Source organism: Capra hircus, unplaced genomic scaffold, assembly GCF_001704415.2.
Source record: "Capra hircus breed San Clemente unplaced genomic scaffold, ASM170441v1, whole genome shotgun sequence".
Taxonomy (NCBI): domain Eukaryota; kingdom Metazoa; phylum Chordata; class Mammalia; order Artiodactyla; family Bovidae; genus Capra; species Capra hircus.
This window is the reverse complement of record NW_017192186.1, coordinates 1-21,367: the sequence shown is the minus strand read 5'-3', so window position 1 is coordinate 21,367 and position 21,367 is coordinate 1. Positions and strand designations below refer to the sequence as shown.

Below are 21,367 nucleotides of genomic sequence, written 5' to 3'. Positions count from 1 at the left end.
AGGCAACTTCATAATTTCATCTTCCCAAAAATTTTTTTTTTTTTTTTTGCAAAGAATAGTTCCAGGTGTCTTTGATAGTCTTCCAAGGAATTGAAATTTTTTCCATTAAGAGAATTTTGTAAAGACTAAAATAAGTGGAAATCTGAAGGTGCAGTGTCTGGTGAATACAGTGGATGAATCAGAACTTTGCAGCCAAGCTGTACCAGTTGTTGCCTGATCATTGAAAAACAAATAGTCTTGCACTATCCTGATGGAAGATTTTACATTTTCTGTTTTACTAATTCTGGATGCTTTTTATTGGGTGCTACTTTCAGTTGGTCTAAGTGGAGCAATACTTGTTGGAATTAATCGTTTGGTTTCCCAGAAGGAGTTCATAATAGAAGACCCCCTTCCAATCCCACCATATATACAACGTCACCTTCTTCAGATGAAGACTGAACTTTGATGTGGTTGGTGGTGGTTTCATTTTCACTTACTGCATGATCTATTCCATTACACATTATTGTCCAGTATCCACTTTTAATTATCCATCACAATGAAACGTTTTCATTACATTTAAGTAGAGAATCATAAGCAGAATTATAGTCAAGAAGGTTTTCCCTTAACTTATGTGGAAGCCCAACATCAAAGCGATGAACATAACCAAGCTGGTGCAAATGATTTTCAACATTTTATTTGAATATTTTGAGTATATCGGCTATCTCCCACATGGTATAACATTGACTATTCTCAATTAATGTCTCGGTTTGATCCCAATCAACTTCAACTGGTCTCCCTGACTCTGGACCATTGTCCAGTGAGAAATCTCTAGTACAAAATTTCTCAAACCATTTCTGATATGTTCGACCAGACACAGCACCTTCTCCATACACTGCACATTTTTTTTTTTTGCATTTCAGTTGTGTTTTTACCTTTATTTTTTAAATAGATGCACACTGGTAACCACCTGACCTGCCTCTTGAGAAACCTATATGCAGGTCAGGAATCAACAGTTAGAACAATATGGAACAACGGACTGGTTCCAAATGGAAAAGGAGTACGTCAGTGCTGTATATTGTCACCCTGCTTATTTAACTTATGTGCAGAGTACATCATGAGAAATGCTGGGCTGGAAGAAGCACAAGCTGGAATCAAGATTGCCAGGAAAAACATCAATAACCTCAGATATGCAGATGACACCACCCTTATGGCAGAAAGTGAAGAGGAACTAAAAAGCCTCTTGATGAAAGTGAAAAAGGAGAATGAAAAGGCTGGCTTAAAGCTCAACATTCAGAAAACGAAGATCATGGCATCTGGTCCCATCACTTCATGGGAAATAGATGGGGAAACAGTGGAAACAGTGTCAGACTTTATTTTGGGGGAACTCCAGAATCACTGCAGATGGTGATTGCAGCCATGAAATTAAAAGACACTTACTCCTTCGAAGGAAAGTTATGATCAACCTAGACAGCATATTAAAGTAGAGACATTACTTTGCCAACAAAGGTCCATTTAGTCAAGGCTATGGTTTTTCCAGTGGTCATGTATGGGTATGAGAGTTAGACTCTGAAGAAGGCTGAATACCGAAGAATTGATGCTTTTGAACTGTGGTGTTCGAGAAGACTCTTGAGAGTCCCTTGGACTGCAAGGAGGTCCAACCAGTCCATCCTAAAGATCAGTCCTGGGTGTTCATTGGAAGGACTGATGCTAAAGCTGAAACTCCAATACTTGGCCACCTCATGTGAAGATTTGACTCATTGGAATAGACCCTGATGCTGGGAAGGATTAGGGGCAGGAGGAGGGGACAACTGAGGATGAGATGGCTGGATGGCATCACACACTCGATGGACATGAGTTTGAGTAGATTCTGGGAGTTGGTGATGGACAGGGAGGCCTGGCGTCCTGTGATTCATGGGGTCACAAAGAGTCGGACATTACTGAGTGACTGAACTGCACTGAACTGAAGCACTACTAGAGCCATCTTACAGAAAAAAACAAACCTTTTGACCAACACAGTATACACACACACATGTATGAATAAATTATGGTGATATCTGAACTGTGGCTTAATGACAAACAAACATTCTTGCTTAGGTAGGTCAGGTACTGATCCTGATAATTCAAACAACCTTTTTTCCTGGTGAAACAGTATTTTAATGGGGACATTTTAACATGAAATGTCAGGATTCTGTGATCGGGTGAAAGTGGTATGGTTGAAGTGTGTGTGGTGTATTGCTCATCACTTTAAAAATAGTAAAGCTTGGAAGTTGAAATTTGTCTTAAATTTAGGGTCACAAACTTCAGCATGGATGTTTCAATTCAGGGATGTGCCTAGGTGAGCAATGTAAATATCTGCTCAGTTCACTCAGGTCTCACAAACCAGGGAGCCAGCCCTTCATTCCATCCTTTGAAGATGTTTTTACAGATGCCTGCCCTCATTCTTTACATGCTGATTTTATTGTGTCTCAGAAGATAGCTTTAATTAAGGCCAAGTTCTCAGAAGGTCCTCACCATTGTCCCAGCTCCCAGTGATAAAACCTAGTCTTCAGTTACTGGTGGCTCATGAGGAGCCTCCTGCCTTCTTAAAGGCCACAATAGGATCCCCAAATGCAAATCTTTCTTGCCCTCTTTGGATTGGCTAGTCACCTAGTTCCTTAGACTCCCATTTTTATATAAATGAGGGGCTATTTGCTAACAATCTGCTAAATGAGTGAAGAGTTATTAATATTTGGGTTTTTTCCATAAAATAAAGTTAAAGGCTTACTAGCATTCTCTGTCTTATGAAAGCTTTCTTTTGTGCCAAATTGCAGACCTGTACTGTGCTTGAGAACTCACACACAGAGTTGGAATTTCCTGTTTTAAGGTGATATCATGCTATCTTGTCTTTAGTTGGTTCTGGTTTTCAAGTGTTACTATTCTTACTTTGTAATCATAAATCACTGTTAGTTGTTTGTTGTTCAGTCGCTAAGTTGTGTCAGCTCTTTGTGACCCCATAAATTGCAGCACACCAAGCTTCCCTGTCCTTCACTATCCCCCAGAGTTTGCTCAAACTCTTGCCCATTGAGTCAATGATGCCATCCAGCCATCTCATTCTGTCTCCCCTTCTTCTGCCCTCAATCTTTACCAGCATCAGGGTCTTTTCCAATGAGTTGGCTGTTGGCATCAGGTGGCCAAAGTATTGGAGCTTCAGCATCAGTCTTTCCAATGAATATTCAGGACTGATTTCCTTTAGGATTGACTGGTTTGATCTCCTTGCTGTCCAAGAGACCCTCAAGAGTCTTCTCCAGCACAATTCGAAAACATCAATTCTTCATTAAACTGTTAGTTTAGTTTCATTATTTTTTGTTCTGTTTGGTTGTTTGACTAATCCTCCAGTGTGTAGTGACATGCATTTGAATCAAAAGTAGTTTTGGCCAGTTACATGAGGATGTATAAATTCATGTATCAGTTCAGTTCAGTTCAGTTGCTCAGTTGTGTCTGACTCTTTGCCACCCCATGGACTGCAACATGCCAGGCCTCTCTGTAAATCACCAACTCCCGGAGTTGCTGACTCAAACTCATATCCATTGAGTCAGTGATGCCATCCAACCATCTCATCTTCTGTCAAGCCCTTCTCCTCCTGCCCCCAATCCCTCCCAGCATCAGGGTCTTTTCCAATGAGTCGAATCTTCCCATGAAGTGGCCAAAGTATTGGAGTTTCAGCTTTAGCATCAGTCCTTCCAATGAACACCCAGGACTGATCTCTTTTAGGATAGACTGCTTGGACCTCCTTGCAGTCCAAGGGACTCTCAAGAGTCTTCTCCAACACTACAGTTCAAAAACATCAGTTCTTTGGCACTCAGCTTTCTTTATAGTCCAGCTCTCACATCCATACATGACTACTGGAAAAACCATAGCTTAGACTAGATGGACCTTTGTTGGCAAAGCAATGTCTCTGCTGTCTAGGTTGGTCATAACTTTTCTCCCAAGGAGTAAGCATCTTTTAATTTCATGGCTGCAGTCACCATCTGCAGTGATTTTGGAGCCCCAAAAAATAAAGTATGCCACAGTTTCCACTGTTTTTCCATCTATTTGCTATGAAGTGATGAGACCAAATGCCATGGTCTTAGTTTTCTGAATGTTGAGCTTTAAGCCAGCTTTTTCACTCTCCTCTTTCACTTTCATCAAGAGGCTCTTTAGTTCTTCTTCACTTTCTGCCATAAGGGTGGTGTCATCTGCATATCTGAGGTTATTGATATTTCTCCCGGAAATACATGAATACATGTGTACATGAAATAAATTCATTTCCTGCTTTAAAAAGGTAGTTTGGGCCTATAATTTTCCAGTAGCTAGATATTAAGACCTCATTCTCTCGCCACAAGTACTGAATGCCTACTGTGTATAGGCTCTGTAGTTGAAAAATGAATCAGGCCCACCCCACTTGCTAAAGTGGATGTATGTAGATTTTCAACCCCTTCTTCTGAAATTTGCTTCCACCGTGACCCTTTGTTATCACAGTCTTTTTATCATAGAGAAATGGAAAAATACATAGAGTAGGTGGGCTGTGAATCTTTTATTCCACCTCTTATCCTACCTTGCACTTGCCATTCACTGCTGCCATTGTTCCTCTCTTTCTAGGACTCCATCCAATCCCACCCCAAGGAGGAAAACTGGAGATTGCTGGGATGGTTGTGGGCCAGTGGGCTGGCAGCAGATCCTCTAGGGGGCGAGGCTCCTTTGGCATGCAAGTGGTTTCTGTCGGTGGGCCAGGAAAGGGGTATGTATTTGAATAGGTTGGTATAAGCTAGTATCAATCAAGGTGCTCTTGGGAAAATGCCCAGCTATTGAACCCTTTTATTAAGGTAAGAGGCATGAACTAACTTTGCATTTTTAAAGTCAGTTTTCAGTTGAGTTCAGTAAACATATAATAAATGCCCTGCCTTGAAACAGTTTTTGCCCTAGAGGAGGACTTGGGACACGGGACAATTCAGTATAACATAGAAGTGACAAATAGAGGTTTACACTGGTAACACAGAGGAGAGGCATCTAACCTAAGAGGGTCAAACTTGCTAGTAGAGGTGAGTAGTTAATTAAGTGAAAATGGAGGTATGGGCTTTATGTGTTCCTCATGATCACTTTTCCCCACCCCCCCCACTTTCTCAAGGCATGGAAAAGAACAGACTGGTAGAGGTGCCAAAGGACACAAAAAAGGAAATAAACAAGTAAGTACCTTTTTGAGATGATCTACCTCTTCTTGTTTTTGTTTTTGTTTGCAAGAGATCAGTTCAGGCATGGAAACCTGGGAGCTTTCGTAGCTTCTCCCAGCATTTATTTTCATCTGCCTACTCTCTAGCAGTCTTTTGAGGGTTAACCTGCCCAGGCTGATCCCACAGGGCTGCAGAGTGTTATCCTTTTCCCTGAGTGAGGCCACAAAATAGAAACTTGGTACTATGTCCTAAAGACTGCACTTAGCAAAGCATTACTACATGAACCATAAAGAGGCCAAAGTGAAATTAACAGTGGGATTCCAACAGCACACCTCAGTTTCTGTGGTGCTACCAGAGATGCTTCGAAAATTAGAGTTTTGCCTTTGCTGGTGATGGGAGAGGAGGAGGCACTGCCATTCTGCTTATTCTTGCTGGTTCAGAATGGTCTGAAACTCACTGGTCTTCAAATTCACTGGTCCCCCATCCCCCTGTAGAGATCCAAAATCTTGTACTGGTTTCAGACTGCTGGGCTCCTCGTAGCATAGTAACTATCATTTCTTAAGTGCCTGCGTTCTCCAAAGCCCTCTACTAGACATTTTACATGTGGTTTCTAATCCTCACAAAGGTCGTTGATGAGACCATTCTGTAAGGCCATTTTATCATCAGTCCTCAATTCCAGCTCTTCTCTCATGTATATAGCCAGCCCTCATTGCATCCATGTTACTCCCATTTTCTAATGTTTTCGCAAGGAATACAAATTTGCTTTAATGTTATTTTGAGTCCAACATGAAACTACAGTGATAAGTCCCCTACATGTATTTTGTAATGTACTCCAAAGCCAGAAAGAAGTGACCTGGGGTTTTTTCCAAAACTTCTCAGCTTTTTCCAGAAACTGCTCAGTAAGGGAAAAGGGATTGCATTGTGCAGGAAAATGGATCACTCGGGTAGTCTCCCATAAGGTAGTACCCTATAAGATAGCCCTCTCATAAGGTTGGAGAAGGGAATGGCAACCCAATCCAGTATTCTTGTCTGGAAAATCCCATGGACAGAGGAGCCTGGTAGGCTACAGTCCATAGGGTCACAAAGAGTCGAGCATGACTGAGCACACATACACATATACAAGGTACTACAGCCTTGATGAATTCACTATGATTCAGGGACTGATCAGTAGGCATGCAGCCTAAAATACTTGATATCTTTGGTGCAATCATAGTGGATCTATCTTTCAGTGGTTCGCTCACATTAACCAACATCACAGAAATAGCTTTGTGGATATGGCTAAAGGAGTGGGGGAGGGGACAAGAAGGGAGAAGGTGAAAGGTAAAGTACTAATTTACAGTGGAAAGAAATAATTATCACAATATATTGTATACTTTTTCCTAGTCACTCATAAATACATGTACTTATTATTCCCATTTTAAACAGGAGAAAACTAAAGCTCAGGAGAATAAAGCATCTTGACCATCAAGTTAGTATTAGAGTTGGCATTCTAGCTTGAGCGGACTGATTTCAAAGCCCTGTACTGTGCTAATTCTGATACAGTATAACAACTGTAATTGTTAGACAAGATTCATACCTAGGCCTGCCTGACTCTTGGATGCATGCTCTTAACCATGTCTAATCAGAGCTTGCTTTCTCTAAGCAAGCTGCCAAGGAGGCTATGGTATCAGAATTTTGCCTGAGGGTGTGGAATCAGAACAGTAATATTAGCTAGCAATTACTGAGTCCTTACAGCATGCCAGACGCCACCATGCTTTACATGGTGTGTGTCATTGATTCCTTATATGAACCTGTGAAATAGATAATATTATTCTCTCTGGTTTATGGATACTATTTGATATCTAGTTAATATATACTATTCAGTTCAGTCACTCAGTCATGTCAGACTCTGCGACCCCATGGACTGCAGAACGCCAGGCTTCCCTGTGCATTACCAACTCTTGGAGCTTGCTCAAACTCATGTCCATCAAGTCAGTGATACCATGATACCATCCAACCATCTCATCCTCTGTCATATACTATTATTCTCTTCTAGATGGGGAAACTAGAGGGGAAAAGGGGATGATAGATGATCTTAAATTCCTCTTAGCTAAGATTTCTGGGGGTACTGTTACTTACTCTAGAGGTAGCCTGGCCAAGGAAATCCTTACATTGACTTTGTAGCTAAGGCATCTTCCCATCTGAGATAATTAATTGTTCCAGTTTATTAAATATTCCATTACAGTCCTATCTTTATGAGATTATTCCTAGGTCGGTGGAGTTTTGTGTATTCTCAAATTCTTCAGTCTCTTATTTATTATATTTTTATTTCTTTGTTGACTCACATGGCTAATTCCTTCCATTACTACTTTCATCTTATTTCTAGGTTCTTGAGAAAAACTTCACAGTAACCTCTATGTTGTATAGGTTTTGGAGACAAATGATCTAGCATTGAATCTGGCAGTGCCACTTACCAGTTTTGTAACTTTGGGCAAGTTACTCACCCTCTCTGTGCCCTAGTTCCATCATCTATAAAAATGGAAGAATTGGTTATCTACCTCAGAATTATTCTGAGTGTTAAATGAGATAATATAGTGAAGTATTTAACATAGAACCTGGTACATGGGAAGTGCTCAATAAATATTGGTAGTTATTATCTATAATGACCACATATTCAGTGGGCATTAGATTTCCATTATGTATTGTGTCAGTAGAAAGAACAATGTCTTTGGAATCAAACAGACTTGGATGCAAATCTGGGCATGCCAATGACCTTGAGCAAGTCATTTTACTTTTTTGAGCCTCATTTGTCTTTTTTATCTGTGAAACCAACATCAGAATACCTGGCATGTCCAACCACTTAATAATCAGAAACTCTTATTATTCCTAATAATACTCATTGGGAGCCAGTACTGCACTTCAAGGTGATGCAGTTCATGGCATTAGCATTTCAGGAGCAGTTACCATTGCTGAAATTAAAACCAAGTGATTGTTTTTAGTTATGAAAGATTCTGTGAAATATTACACATAGATCTTATCATTTGTTTTCTTTTCCTTTCATTTACAAACCCAGCTGTCAGTATTGGATGGCTGCATGGAAGTTAAGAGAATAAACTTTAGAGGCTAACTGACCTGGAGTGGAATCCTGGCCCCACTACTTTCTACTTGTATCTCCTTAAGCAAGTTACTTTAATCTTTTTGAGCCTCAGCTTCCTCATCTGTAAATGGGATGTTACAATGTCTACCATTTAAGGTGCCTTTTGGCATTTGAAAAAACACACTGTAAAACTTGGTAAATAGTAGCTGGGCCGTTATTGTGTTGTTGTCATTGCCGTTAGATTCGAGTTAGATCTTTTTGTTGTCACCCTAAGTTCTCCAGACAGTGTCAGAGTGTACTAGGTGCTAACAAGCTTTGGGCTTTTTGGTGTTTTTTAAGAACTGAAGCAGTTTCCACAGGCTAGCTTATAAACATGCTTGGGAAGGATCAGCCAGTTTTGGGATTACCATTCCTACTGACTATCTCTGTTTTTGACAGAGCTCTTCAGATGGAGTTTCTAAATCCCTGGAGCCTCAACAAGGTCGGTCTCGCTCACAGGTAGATGGAAACAGTGGCACATTGATCAAGGAAGAGACGAATGATCATCTTCCAGCTTCATCACAGTGTGCCTTATCCAGAGACAGCAGTGTGTGTAATAACGGTAACCGGTACTTTCCTGGGAAGAATGGTGAGAAGAGCCGCTTACAAGAGCAAAAGCTAGGAACTGTGACACAACAGAAAGAGGAGTAACAAGCAAGAAGATGGCTTCAGCAGATCAGGAAGAGGGGAAAACCTATACTTCTCTGATTTTAGGCCTAAGTTAGAGGAGGACGTGAAATGCTTATCCTAGTTTTGTTCAGGATTTTGATGGGGGTGTTCTTTGGTATCCATCTTTTCCCCTTCCCTGTCTTTTTCTGGGCTTCCAGACTCAGCAGTCTGTTTCTAGAGAAGCTCTGATCAAATATGAACAGCAACAAGACTAGTTCCTATTCTCAAATTGAATATATAGTGCCAATATTCTCTTTACCTCCCCTGGGAGGCTATTAAGGCACAGACTATTGGGTATCATCACGTAAGGACCTATAGAAAAGGTCTAGCTTTGGTTTTCTGAGTCTTTATTATGATGTTCATTTACAAAACCCATGGGATGGTGGATACAGCTACCTATGGCTTCCTAACTTGTTTTTTTCTTTATGAACTGGTAGGGCCTTCATGTATAATCAGTATCCACATCCTTCTAACTCTTTTCCCCACTCACCTATGCCAGGGATTTGTACTACCGCCTCTAGCTCTGGCCTGACAATCAGATAGGTAGATGTTTTCAGGGAAGTGAGGTAGTATTGGTTATTTTATTTTTTTTATTCTTTTTTTAATTTTATACACTTAAAATAACTACCAATGGCCTTTGTACTGGGGGATTCAAGTGAGTCGAAAAAGTACTGGGCAGATTTTTCCTGCCTCTGAACTAAAGCATTATTTGTAAAATAGAAGATGTGGTGCAGTTCACCCACTCCCTGCAAGGGTGGGAATCAATGTAATTAAATGGTGTTCTAAAGGGAACTCAAAAGACTGTGTGCGTGCGTGTGTGCATGTGTGTGTGTCTGTCTGTACGGATGTTTGGGTGGATGTATATATGAATGTGTGTATCTATATGCATACACATACCCTTTATATAAAGAGACAGATCTATTTATCTATATATATTTTATATATATATAAATATATGTGTATGTATGTATATATAAATATATATATATGTTGTGTGTGTGTATATATATATATATATATATATACACATGCACATACATACATACATGATGATGTCCCAGAAGATTTACTGAATTTCCCAGAAATGCTTCCACTGCTATGGAGTGGTGGGTTTCAGAAGACCACAGTTTAAAAATCCTTACTAAGTCATAGCCCATCACAATTACAAGAAGATGGGCTTCTCTAAGCAGACAAAAAGTACTTTCCAGAAATTGCCTGTTCAGAACAACAAACAGTTGGATTGTTACAAGCTTAATCTTGATCAGAGTCCTCACATCCCCTATGGTAAAAACAGGAGGTTGGAGTAGGATTGGGAAGAGTTGGGCGTTTTCTTATGAAGGAGCAGCCTGGTTGGGAGAGAGAAAGCGGATGGAAGGTAATTACCAGGGCTTGCAGCCAGTTTGGGGAAATCTCATCTGAAACTCTAGGATCAAACTGGCCTTAGGCTAGAATTGATTGTCATGAATCCCTGAAGGAGAGTGGGTAGGGAAGTGTGAGGAAATCGACAATTTGATTTTACATGCCTAGATTGTTTCATTTATTCATTGACATTTTGACTACTGGATCTTTTCATTTGCTTTGCAAGGAAGACTTCAGAGGACTCTGGCCTGGGCCAACAGGGGTGTTCTATGAAAGGTTCCTGGCCCCCAAGTAAGATCAGAATCTGCCCGGGACAAAGAGTCTGTTACTCTTTGCCAGAGATACTCTTGAGACAACCTTGCACTTCCGGTTTCCCTCCTCAGCAGCCTAAGTATAAGGGATGGGAACATGGCTTGCAACAGATTAGCATGTGTCTTCATTCAGGAATTGAGGCTTCTAGCCTCATACACCTCCTTTTGGGCTTTGTAATATTCTTGCCCAAGAAGTACCATTTCTACAGGAACACAACTGACTAGACTTCTAGCAGGGTCCTCTCTCTTTTTGAAAAACCTCATGCGCCTTAACCCAGAGCAGGTCCTGGGTGACATTTTTCCAGACAACCAGAAAGCTGTTTGCTTACTGCCCGCTTACAATGAGTGTATCATGAAAGACTGAAGATGTCTCAGATTGTTTTATCCTAGTCTGGCCCAGTTTAAGAGAACCCACAGTTTGCAGAGGTGGGGAGGTCTAGAATGCCTCTTCCCCTACCCAGACACTTCTTACATAAACCAGAGCAGGATGACAAGAATGCGTACCCAGGCAAATGTAACCAATAATAAAGTGTACAAAAGCTTCCTCTATGGAATTGGCTCCCCTAGTTTTCCCCGCTCTTTTCCTAGCCTGCCCAACCTTTCACAACATCTTGATGGTTAGGACTTCTATTTCCAGCAAGAGAAGGATTTAATAGCGAACTTACATGACTTGGAAATTTCTTTCTGGAACCACAGAGGGAGGAATCCTTTGGAGCTCTAAAAGTAACCAGAATCACTGAACTGTGTTAACTAGCTAGCTAGCTCCATTTTCTATTTGGAAGTACTTGGAGTTATATAAGGTATTTTCTTCAGTTGCTGTTTCTGTAAATCTTGAATCTATTTGATATGATCAAATGACAGTATTGTTAACTCTCACAGCATTAAGAAGATATATTATTTTGTAGGCATTCACTGTGAGAAGTAAAACTGCTGTTTGACAGGGATGATTCCAGTTTGCCAAAAGGCTTGCTTTTCTCCCTTCCACACACTCCACTTTCTCCTAGCCTGGCCCAGAATGAAACAAGTGACTCACTTCCAACTTTGATTTTTATTTAGATTCAGAATTTTGAGTTTGTAAGGTTACAAGAAAGAACTATAAAGGGCCATAGTCCTATTACTTTATCTGCCAAGACATATAATTTTGAAGTCAGAAAGACTAAGGTTTATCACTGGAAGATTAACTTTTTCTAGTTTCAAGATCAACTTTTTCTAATTTCTTTCAAATTAGGGAACTGAGTCTGTTCTTTGTTGTGAGTACCACTTGAAGAGACTGTCATCCTTCATTTGAGGTTCAATTTCTGACTTTCTTGAACAAAGTCATACATCATTTAGGAAACCCCAGAAATGACCCCTTTACTTTGTAGGGCCATAAGCAAAAGCACCCTGGATATATACAGCCACAGATCCTCAAGGACTTGCAGTTCTTGATTTCTGCTGGTGTATCTTGGGGTCAGCCTATAACTTCCACCCTTATTCAGTGGCCAGTCTAGTCTGGACCAGGCCTGATAAAACTTCTGCTCACTTGTACCATTTTCATTCTAAGCCAGTAGGACTTTGGGTAGACTTTAAAACCGAAGAAATGGCACTTGCTTTAGCTAGTGACATTTGGTTTTTGTCTGCATCTTGATTTCCTGGCATCATTGGCCAAGTCACATTAACTTGTTTTAATCACTGAGAAAAAGTCATGTAAGGCATTAGAGAGGGTGGTTAAGAAGGGGCTTGGGGTAAGAAAGTTTATGTAGGGTAAAAAGAATGTGGAAGTAACTGCTTGGCTATAGAGATCCAGTCCACTGGAACCTTAGAAGGCTTCTGTAAGCACGTCAGTGCTACCCTTTCGGCCTTTAAGATTCCCCACCCCACATTGAAATGACAGTACAAGTAGACCACAGTTTAAGTAGTTAGTTAATTCTACTAAGGTTTAATCATTTTACTTGTTCAGTTCCTAATGCATATTTCCCAAATATGCTCGGGGTTTTGGAGGGTAAGTTCTCACTATTCCATTGTGTGTCACCCTATATTTTTCTCCCTCTTGTGACTTTGGCACCTTCTTTTATTTGACTTTCCATTTTCTTTTCCCTTAGCTTATTGCTATAGTCTGCTGGTGCAGGTAGAGTTCAGTGTACCTATTCCTGTATTACTGCTAATTATCTTCAGGATTGTCAGAGGTTATTTTGCTGTTTGAAGAAAAGAACTTCATATTTTTTTTACAAAACATTTTTTCCAAGGTAAAAGCAAAATAAAATACCCCCTGTGCTAGGGTGCCCACTGCAGCTTTTGACATTGCCCTTGTACTTTTTTATAGATGCTCTCTTTGTCCGTGTTGGTAGTAACTGATGACTAGTGGATTTTCATGTAAATGAAACAAATTACATATTTCAGTTTTTATTAATCATTCATAACCCCGCCAAAGCTGATGAATTCATTTTAGTTACTTCCCAGAAGACACTTCCTCATCCACCTTTTATTTTATTCTATTCTATTTCTAGAATAACATACTAGGTAAAGAAACTTTAACTACAAGGATTCATTGAGTTTTAGTGCTCCCTGATAAATGATGTTATTGACCAATGTAAAATCTTTCAATGTTTTTTCCTGTGTTAATATCTCTTCTCCTGTGCTCTTGACAGTGTGTTTAGTGGATGGATAATATGTATTTCTCTTCCAAATTCCCTGCCTTTTTGGCCCACCTCACCACAAAAGCTCCATAGTTTATTAATGTAAGTTTGAATGGATGCTTCTTAGGGGAAACTGCAGGAGTTAAGGAAAGTGTTTCAGAAAGGAATGAAAATGTCTCAGGAGTTGTTCTGTGATGGAAATTGGTCTGGTGTTCTGTTAATGCTGATGGAAAGAAACTTACAGTGCTTAATAAAAGTCTATTCTTTCAGTTAAAAAATGTGAAATAATTTTGGGTGTGTGAAATTTAATTTCTTTTCCCATTTCTGGATTTTTTTCTGTAAATGGAGGATATACTTGTCTCAATTTAGAAGTGTTAAACAGAAACTTAGAAGCCTATTTGTAGTTGAACATTAGAGCAAGAGAGCTAGTACAAGAATCATTAAAAGGAAGGGCATATTTTTTAAAATATAAATTTATTTTAATTGGAGGTTAATTACTTTACAATATTGTATTGGTTTTGCCATACATCAACATGAATCCGCCACAGGTGTACACGTGTTCCCCATCTTGAACCTCCCTCCCTGTACCATCCCTCTGGGTCATATTTAGCTTCCTGCTGAACTTCTTTATTTGGATGTTCTAAAGGCACCTTTGACTTCACATTTCCCAAACTAAACCTATCTTCTCTTCCAAAGCCTGCTTCTCTCCATGAGTGACACTACCTTCTACTCAATTGTCTATACCACAGACCAACCTGGGAGTTATCCTTGATGCATGCCTTTCCCTCATTTCTCAAGTCCAGTTTGTGACAAGATCTGTTGGTAACACTCAACCATCTTTCTTTTTCTCACATCTGTCCCTTTTATCTCCCCACTTGCTGTGGTTTAGTTCAGGCCTCCTTATGTTTCACCTGAATTGTTGTAGTTGCTCCTCTGCCTTATTCCTAACCAGGCAACTGTGAGCTAATTTTGTGTCTACGTGTATGTACCTTTTCCCAGTGAAAGGGTGCGTACCTTTTTCCATTGCTTAAAGAAGTCTTAAGAAGTTAAGAACCACTGCTTTAATCCATCATGCTTATCAGCTTCCAGAGGAATCTGTCCTGACATGCTACATGCCTGCTTCCATGGTGCATTCATGATCTGGAAGCTTCATTTCCTGTCACCCCAACTTGCTCTAGCTACACTAAAGCGCATCCTACACATTACACTGTTAATATCCACTTCTTCTCATTTGCTTATATCATTTCCTAGAATCCCTCTCTCTCCTTGTCTCTGGTGCAGTGTCAACTTTTCCCTCCAGATTCAACTCATGTCTTTTTGGTTCTTTTCCTGATCCCTTACTGGGGTCCCTGTACAGACTCACCACAGCCAATCCCTGTAGCACTTCACTGTATCTCTGCCACTAGACTAAACTTGAACAACTTTGTCTTGGCATCTACCACTGTGCACGCACTTAGAAATGTTTTAAAAGGACACATGCACCCCAATTTACAATAGCCAGGACATGGAAGCAACCTAAATGTCCATCACAGAGGAATGGATAAAGAAGATTTGGATGACTTCCCTGGTGCTCCTATGGTTAAGAACCTGCCTTGCAATGTAGAGGACAAAGGTTCGATCTCCAATGGGGAAGCTAAGATCCCACATGTCGTGGAGCAGCTAAGCCCACATGCTGCAACTAGGAAGTTCAGGCACCACAAGAATGTTGTGGCACCACAATGAAGAGCCACCACAGCCAAATAATAAAAAAAAAATTATTTTTTAAAAAAAGATGTGGTACATATACACAATGAAATATTATTCAGCCATAAAAAGGAATGAAATTGCACCATTTGCAGAGATGTGGATGAATCTAGAGAGTGTTACACAGAATGAAGTAAGTCAGAAAGAGAAAAACAAATATCATATATTAACATGTATATGCGGGTCTCATGAAAGGTATAGATGAACTTATTTGCAAAGCAGAAATAGAGACATAGGGAACGACTGTATGGATACCAAGGAGGAAAGGGGTGAGTGGGAGGAATCGGGACATTGGGATTGACACAGATATGCTACTGATTGTTGTGGCTCAGTTGCTAAATCATGTTTGACTCTTTGCAGACCCCATGAACACGGATATTTTATATAAAGTAGATAACTGCTGGGAGCATCCTGTATAGCACAGGGAACTCTGCTTATGCACTGTGATGACTTAAGCGGGAGGGAAATCCGAAAGGGATGGGATATATGTATATGTATGGCTGATTCACACATGCAGAAGAAGCTCACACAACATTGTAAAGCAACTATATGCTAATCAATAATAACTTTAAAAAGAAATGTTTGATAACTAAATTAAGGACAGCTAAAATACGTTTGAAAATGTTATGTGGTGCAAAACAGAGTGTAGATTTTTGAGGCAGAGGATGTGTTGGTGACAAAATGCAGGAAGATTGAATATGAATGTTCATCACTGAATGCCAGTCATTTAAATGTGATTGTAAATGGGGCTCTTAAAAAAAAAAAAAAAACAGAATCTTGACTTCCCTGATGGTTCAGTGGTAAAGAATCTACCTATCAATGCAGGACACAGATTCCATCCCTGATCCGGGAAGATCCCACATGCTACAGAGCAAATAAGCTCATGCGCCACAACTATTGAGCCTGTGCTCTAGAGCCTGGGAGCTGCAACTACTGAAGCTCATGTACCCTAGAGCCAGTACTCGACAACAAGAGAGACCAGTGCAATGAGAAGCCTGCACACCTCAACTAGAGAGTAAGCCCTGCTCACCACAGCTAGATAAAAGCTTGCATAGCAGTGAAGACCCAGTACAGCCAAAAATAAAAATAAAATTTAAAAGAGTTAAAAAAATTTTTGAAGAGTTCTGAGTCATCTTTGAGCAATAGACTGATGCTTAAAGCAGAATCTGAAGCCAGGACTCTAGAGTAGATTCTTACTTTACTGCTTCTGCTAAGTGTTGCTAGCTAGGCTTGACCTCTGTGACTGCTCTGTGCCCTGTGTGTACAGGTTGTAGAAGGAAATAGCTGAGCCTAAAGGCAAGCGTTAGAGGTTACTGAAGTTTGTAAACACTTTCCCTTAAATGAAAATGAAGGACCTAAGCTACTCCATTTTGTAAGGTTCCAGGAAAAGAGCCTTTGAAAATCCAAGAGCCTTTGGAAATCCCCTGACCTCACCCCACCACCCTTGAGCCAATCGGACCCCAGACCAAAATCTCCTGACTTAACGTGGTCTACCTAGGTAATGGGAACCAATCAGAACCCGTGGCCAGCCCGGGAAAATAATAACCAATCAGAAACCAACACCTAACCCTTCCACAGAAGGTAACCAATTAGACGTCTCCCAACCTGGAAACTCCCGTTTTTCAAATTTCTCACGCGAGAATACCCTATATAAGCAATGTAACCCAGAACTTGGGGCTCCTCCCTATAGCTGCTGCATCGGTATCAGTGGGAGCCCCAGCTCGAGCTTGGTAATAAAAACTCTCTTGCTTTTGCATCGGATATCGGCTCCCTGGTGGTCATTGGGAGATTTCACGACTTGGGCACATTTGGGGGCTCATCCGGGATCTCCCACCGGCTCCACGGGAAGACCGATCCGGAGAGTCATCTGCAGCCGGTAGATGACTTTTTCTGTCTTTCTTTTCACTCCTGGTAGGGCCTGGTTTCTGAGACCGGTATACGACTCAGGCGGACACGCCAGAGAGTCACCGGTGGGGGTCGTTGGGAGACGTCCCTGACCCCAGCGTGGGGGGGATGGAGTGCCCCTGTTCTCTGTAGACCATAGCGGGTCGCTCCTACTGAACAGCCAGAGGCCGTCATCGTTCAGTTTCACCTCTGGACTCCCGGAAGTGTATTTCTCCTGTCTGTCTGTTTGTGTGGCTGTTTGTATTTTCTGTGTTAATTTACCAACATCTGACTGATCCCGGGACGATGGGGCAATGCCATTCTAGCCCCACACCTCTATCCTTGGTTACTGATAATTTTAAGGAGGTCAAGATGTGTGCTCATGACCTCAGTGTAGAAATTAAAAGGAATAAATTAATCACTTTTTGCACCGCAGAATGGCCGACATTCCATGTAGTCTGGCCTTCAGAAGACACCTTCGACTTGGGAACTGTACACCGAGTCCGGGATATCATCTTCCGACCGCAGATCGGACACCCTGACCAATTTCCCTATATCATAGTATGGGAAAATATCATATTGCGCCCCCCTTCTTGGATAAAACCTTTTTTGCCTCAACAGGGATTTTCTACCGCTCAGGTGTTGGTGACACGTGTAGGAAAGAACCTGAAGAATCCCAAGGAATCTGAACCAACAGCTCCGCTATACCCTATCTTGCAGGGGGGAACAGAAGAAGAACTTCTCTTTCCTCCCCCTTACCAATCCCCCGAACCGCCACCGGCCCCGCCATTCCTTCCCCCAGGGACGAAGCACAGGGTAGGGGGGTGCCACACAAAATACTTGCTATCGGTGAGCCAGGTCCCCGGAGGGGCCGGCAGACTCAACTGTTGTCCTCCCCTTACGAGTGGCCGGCCCCCTGATGAGGCAGGAAACCAACCTCATCAATACTGGCCCTTCTCTACTAGTGACCTATATAACTGGAGATCCAGAATGCTAAGTTCTCAGACAACCCTAGAGACCTAACTCACCCTTCCAGAGACTGTGCTTTTTACTCATCAGCCCACCTGGGACAACTGCCAACAGCTGCTCCAGATTCCCTTCACCACAGAAGAGAGAGAGAGAATACAGAATGAGGCCCGTTAAAAGGGTCCCAGGGGCAAATAGAGAACCCACCACTAATATAGATGAAATTAACAGCTCTTTTCCTCTTATCGCAACCTGACTGGGATTACAATACAGCACGAGATAAGGAGAGGCTCCGGGTCTACCACCAGACTCTTTTGGGGGGGCTTAAGGCAGCTGCACGGAAACCTACTAACCTAGCTAGAGTGGGAGATGTTCAGCAGGGCCCCACCGAGAGTCCAGCAGCCTTCCTGGAGAGGCTAATGGAGGCCTTTAGACAATACACCCCCGTGGATCCAGAAGCAGAAGGCACTCGGGCTTCTTTGATAATGCATTTTGTCAACCAGGCGGGCTCCCGACACTAGGAAGAAGTTACAAAAACTTGAACGCCTGGGTGAAAAGAGTATCCAGGATTTAATAACAGTAGCAGAAAGAGTCTACAACACCGAGAAACCCCCGAGGAAAAACAAGCCAAATTGGCAGATCGCCAAACCCGTAACATGGCACGCATCCTGCTGGCTGCAACAGTTCCTGACTCGGGAGAGAGGGAGTGCCAGTTGCACCACCTGGCTGCTGAAGGTAAGAGCCGTCCCGTACGCGACCAGCATTAGGAAAGAACCAATGTGCCTATTGTAAAAGAGGAAGGACATTGGGCCAAGCAATGCCCTAAGAAAAAGAAGGGACCACGGAAGACCCCCATCCTGGCCATCAAAGAACTGAGCGATTAGGGAGGACGAGGTTCGGCGCCCCTCCCCAAACCCAGGATAACCCTAAGAGTGGAGGGGACCCCGATTGACTTCCTTGTCGATACAGGGGCTCAATATTCGGTTTTGCTAGAGCCCCAGGGAAAACTGGCCGGAAAGGACCTCTTGGGTGCAGGGGGCTACTGGAATGAAACAATACCAATGGACTACCCAAAGATCAGTGTACTTGGGTGCAGGCTGGGTATCCCACTCTTTCATGGTCATTCCGAAATGCCCCTTCCTGCTGTTGGAAAGAGACCTGTTGACCAAAATGGGGGCCCAGATTCACTTCCTCCCGGGGGAAACTAAAATACTTGACCAGTTGGGCAGACCGATTCAAGTACTGACAATTCAATTAGAAGATGAAGATCGACTGCACCAGAAACCTATACCGCCTCCGGTAGACATTCGAAAATGGCTAGATGAATTCCCTGAGGCGTGGGCCAAGACAGGGAACCAGTTTTGGCCGAACACCGCCCTCCTGTATATGTAGATCTTAAGCCAGGGGCTGACCCCATCCAGGTCCGACAATACCCCATGACCCTGGAGGCCCAACAGGGGATCAACCCCATATCTGCAGGCTCCTAGCCCAGAAAATCTTGAGACCCTGCCAGTCGGCCTGGAACACCCCCTTGCTCCCTGTCAAAAAACCAAATTCTCGTGACTATCAGCCAGTGCAGGATTTACGAGAAGTCAACCACCGAGTTTTTAGATATTCACCCTACAGTGCCGAACCCATACAACCTCCTGAGCTCTCTCCCACCGGGACCATCACTGGTATACAGTCTTAGATTTAAAGGATGCTTTCTTCAGGCCTCCCCCTGGTGTCCATGAGCCAGGACCTTTTTTGCCTTTGAATGGTCTGACCCGGAAGAAGGAATCAACAGCCAGCTGACCTGGACCCGGCTGCCACAGGGATTTAAGAATTCTCCCACCATCTTCGATGAGGCCCTCCATGAGGATCCTGGGACACCCCCAACTAACCTTGTTTAACAATATGTAGATGACCTCTTAATTGCAGCAAAGGACCAACAGACTTGCCTTATGGGCACCCAAGAACTATTGCGGACCCCTTGGAAATTTAGGGTACAAGCCTCAGCCAAAAAGGCTCAGATATGGCGAGCCAGAGGTGACCTACTTGGGTATGTATTCAAGAGGAAGGACAGGGATTAGGCATGTCAGAAGGCACGAAGGAAAGGTGGTCGAATCCCTACCAGATTCACCTCGAGGGGTGAGAGAATTTTTTGGGGTCCGCTGGTTATGGCGATTTGTTGGTCGCGCAGAGATGAGTTGTGGAATGGCTAAACCCTTATATGAAGCGCAAAAAAGTACCACCTTTCAGTTGGACGGAGTGGATGGAGACGCGCTTTCAAGAACTTATTAAAATGTCCCTTGTCCAGCCCCCGCCTAGGGTGCTGACATTAAAAACCCACTTTCTCCTGTTGTAAGATGAAAAACCAAGGAGTGGCAAGGGGTACTGGTGCAACTACTGGGACTTGGAAGCAGCCGGTGGCTTACTTGTCTAAAGCCTAGACCCGTGCAGGTGATCAGGCTGGCCCCCATGGCCTCCGCATGATTTGCAGCAGTGCCCTAAATGGTCAGGATGAATAAACTGACACTGGGCATAGAGTTGCATATCACTTGCCCAAGCATTTGGAGGGCGTCCTAACAAACACAACTGGCCCCAGATAGGTGGATGCAGCAGACGCTGGCTGACCCACTACCAGGGATTAATGGCTAAACCCTCCAAGTGCATCTTTTCTGGCAGGCCTACTGCTCATCAATCCGGCTACTACTGGCTTCCTAAACCGGGATTTGAATGCGCCATCCATGAATGCGAGCAAGCATACTAGCCCAAGTACATGGAACCGAGAGGACTTGGCAAGATCGATCTCGTAGCCTGGATGCTGAAGTTTACCTGGTATGGCGGATGGAAAGCGAGTTCGTCAGAGATGGGCTAGGTAATGCAGGGGCAGCCGTAACCACAGAAAACCGCAAATCGGCTGGGCAGAAGCACTACCTCTGGGGCACTGTCGGTTAAAGGGTTAAAAAAAAAAACTAATCGCCCTACTGAAAGCCCTCCAGTTGGGAAGGAGCAAAAAAATTTTTAACATCAATACCGATAGCCAAATACGCCTTTTGCATAGCTGGCCATATTACACGGGAGCCACTAACGACGGAAGAGCTCCTCAAGCGAGGGTAAAATGATCAGAAAGAAAATAAGAAAGAAATAAAAACGCCTCCTCAGGGCATGTATGGCGGTAAAAAAACTGGCCATAATACAGCTGCCCAGGAACAACCAAAAGTCAGACCACCTGACCTCAAGGAAAACCAATTTGTGCAGGACAGAAGCAGCCCAAGTATGGCAGGGCCAGGGCAGCGTGGATAGAAGCCACACCTTCAATTGCCCGGCCTGGAGCCCTGTTCTGGCCAGCTTACCAACTACTCACGCAAGAGACTTAGGACCTGGATAAATAGTTTGCCTATGACCGAACAAACTGGCCGGCCGGTGGTGGCGGGACAGCAGACAGCTCCTGATGCCTCCCGGAGGAAACTAGGAAGAGGTGTTACTGGAGGATGCATCACACAACTTCACCTGGCTTGGACCCGCAAGAATGCAGGACGCTGATTAGACATGCCG

The 21,367-nt window shown here is 42.8% G+C and overlaps 1 protein-coding gene across 1 annotated transcript; it reads left to right on the top strand.

Annotated features, from left to right (window-relative positions):
* Positions 1–4,596: 4,596 nt before the first annotated feature.
* On the top strand, positions 4,597–13,514 carry LOC108634897 (constitutive coactivator of PPAR-gamma-like protein 2; the record flags this gene model as incomplete). The annotated part of the gene is given in 3 exon segments (XM_018045228.1): positions 4,597–4,735; positions 5,123–5,180; positions 8,680–13,514. Coding segments are annotated over 3 exon segments (449 nt in total), but the record flags the coding sequence as incomplete, so codon positions are not given.
* Positions 13,515–21,367: the final 7,853 nt, after the last annotated feature.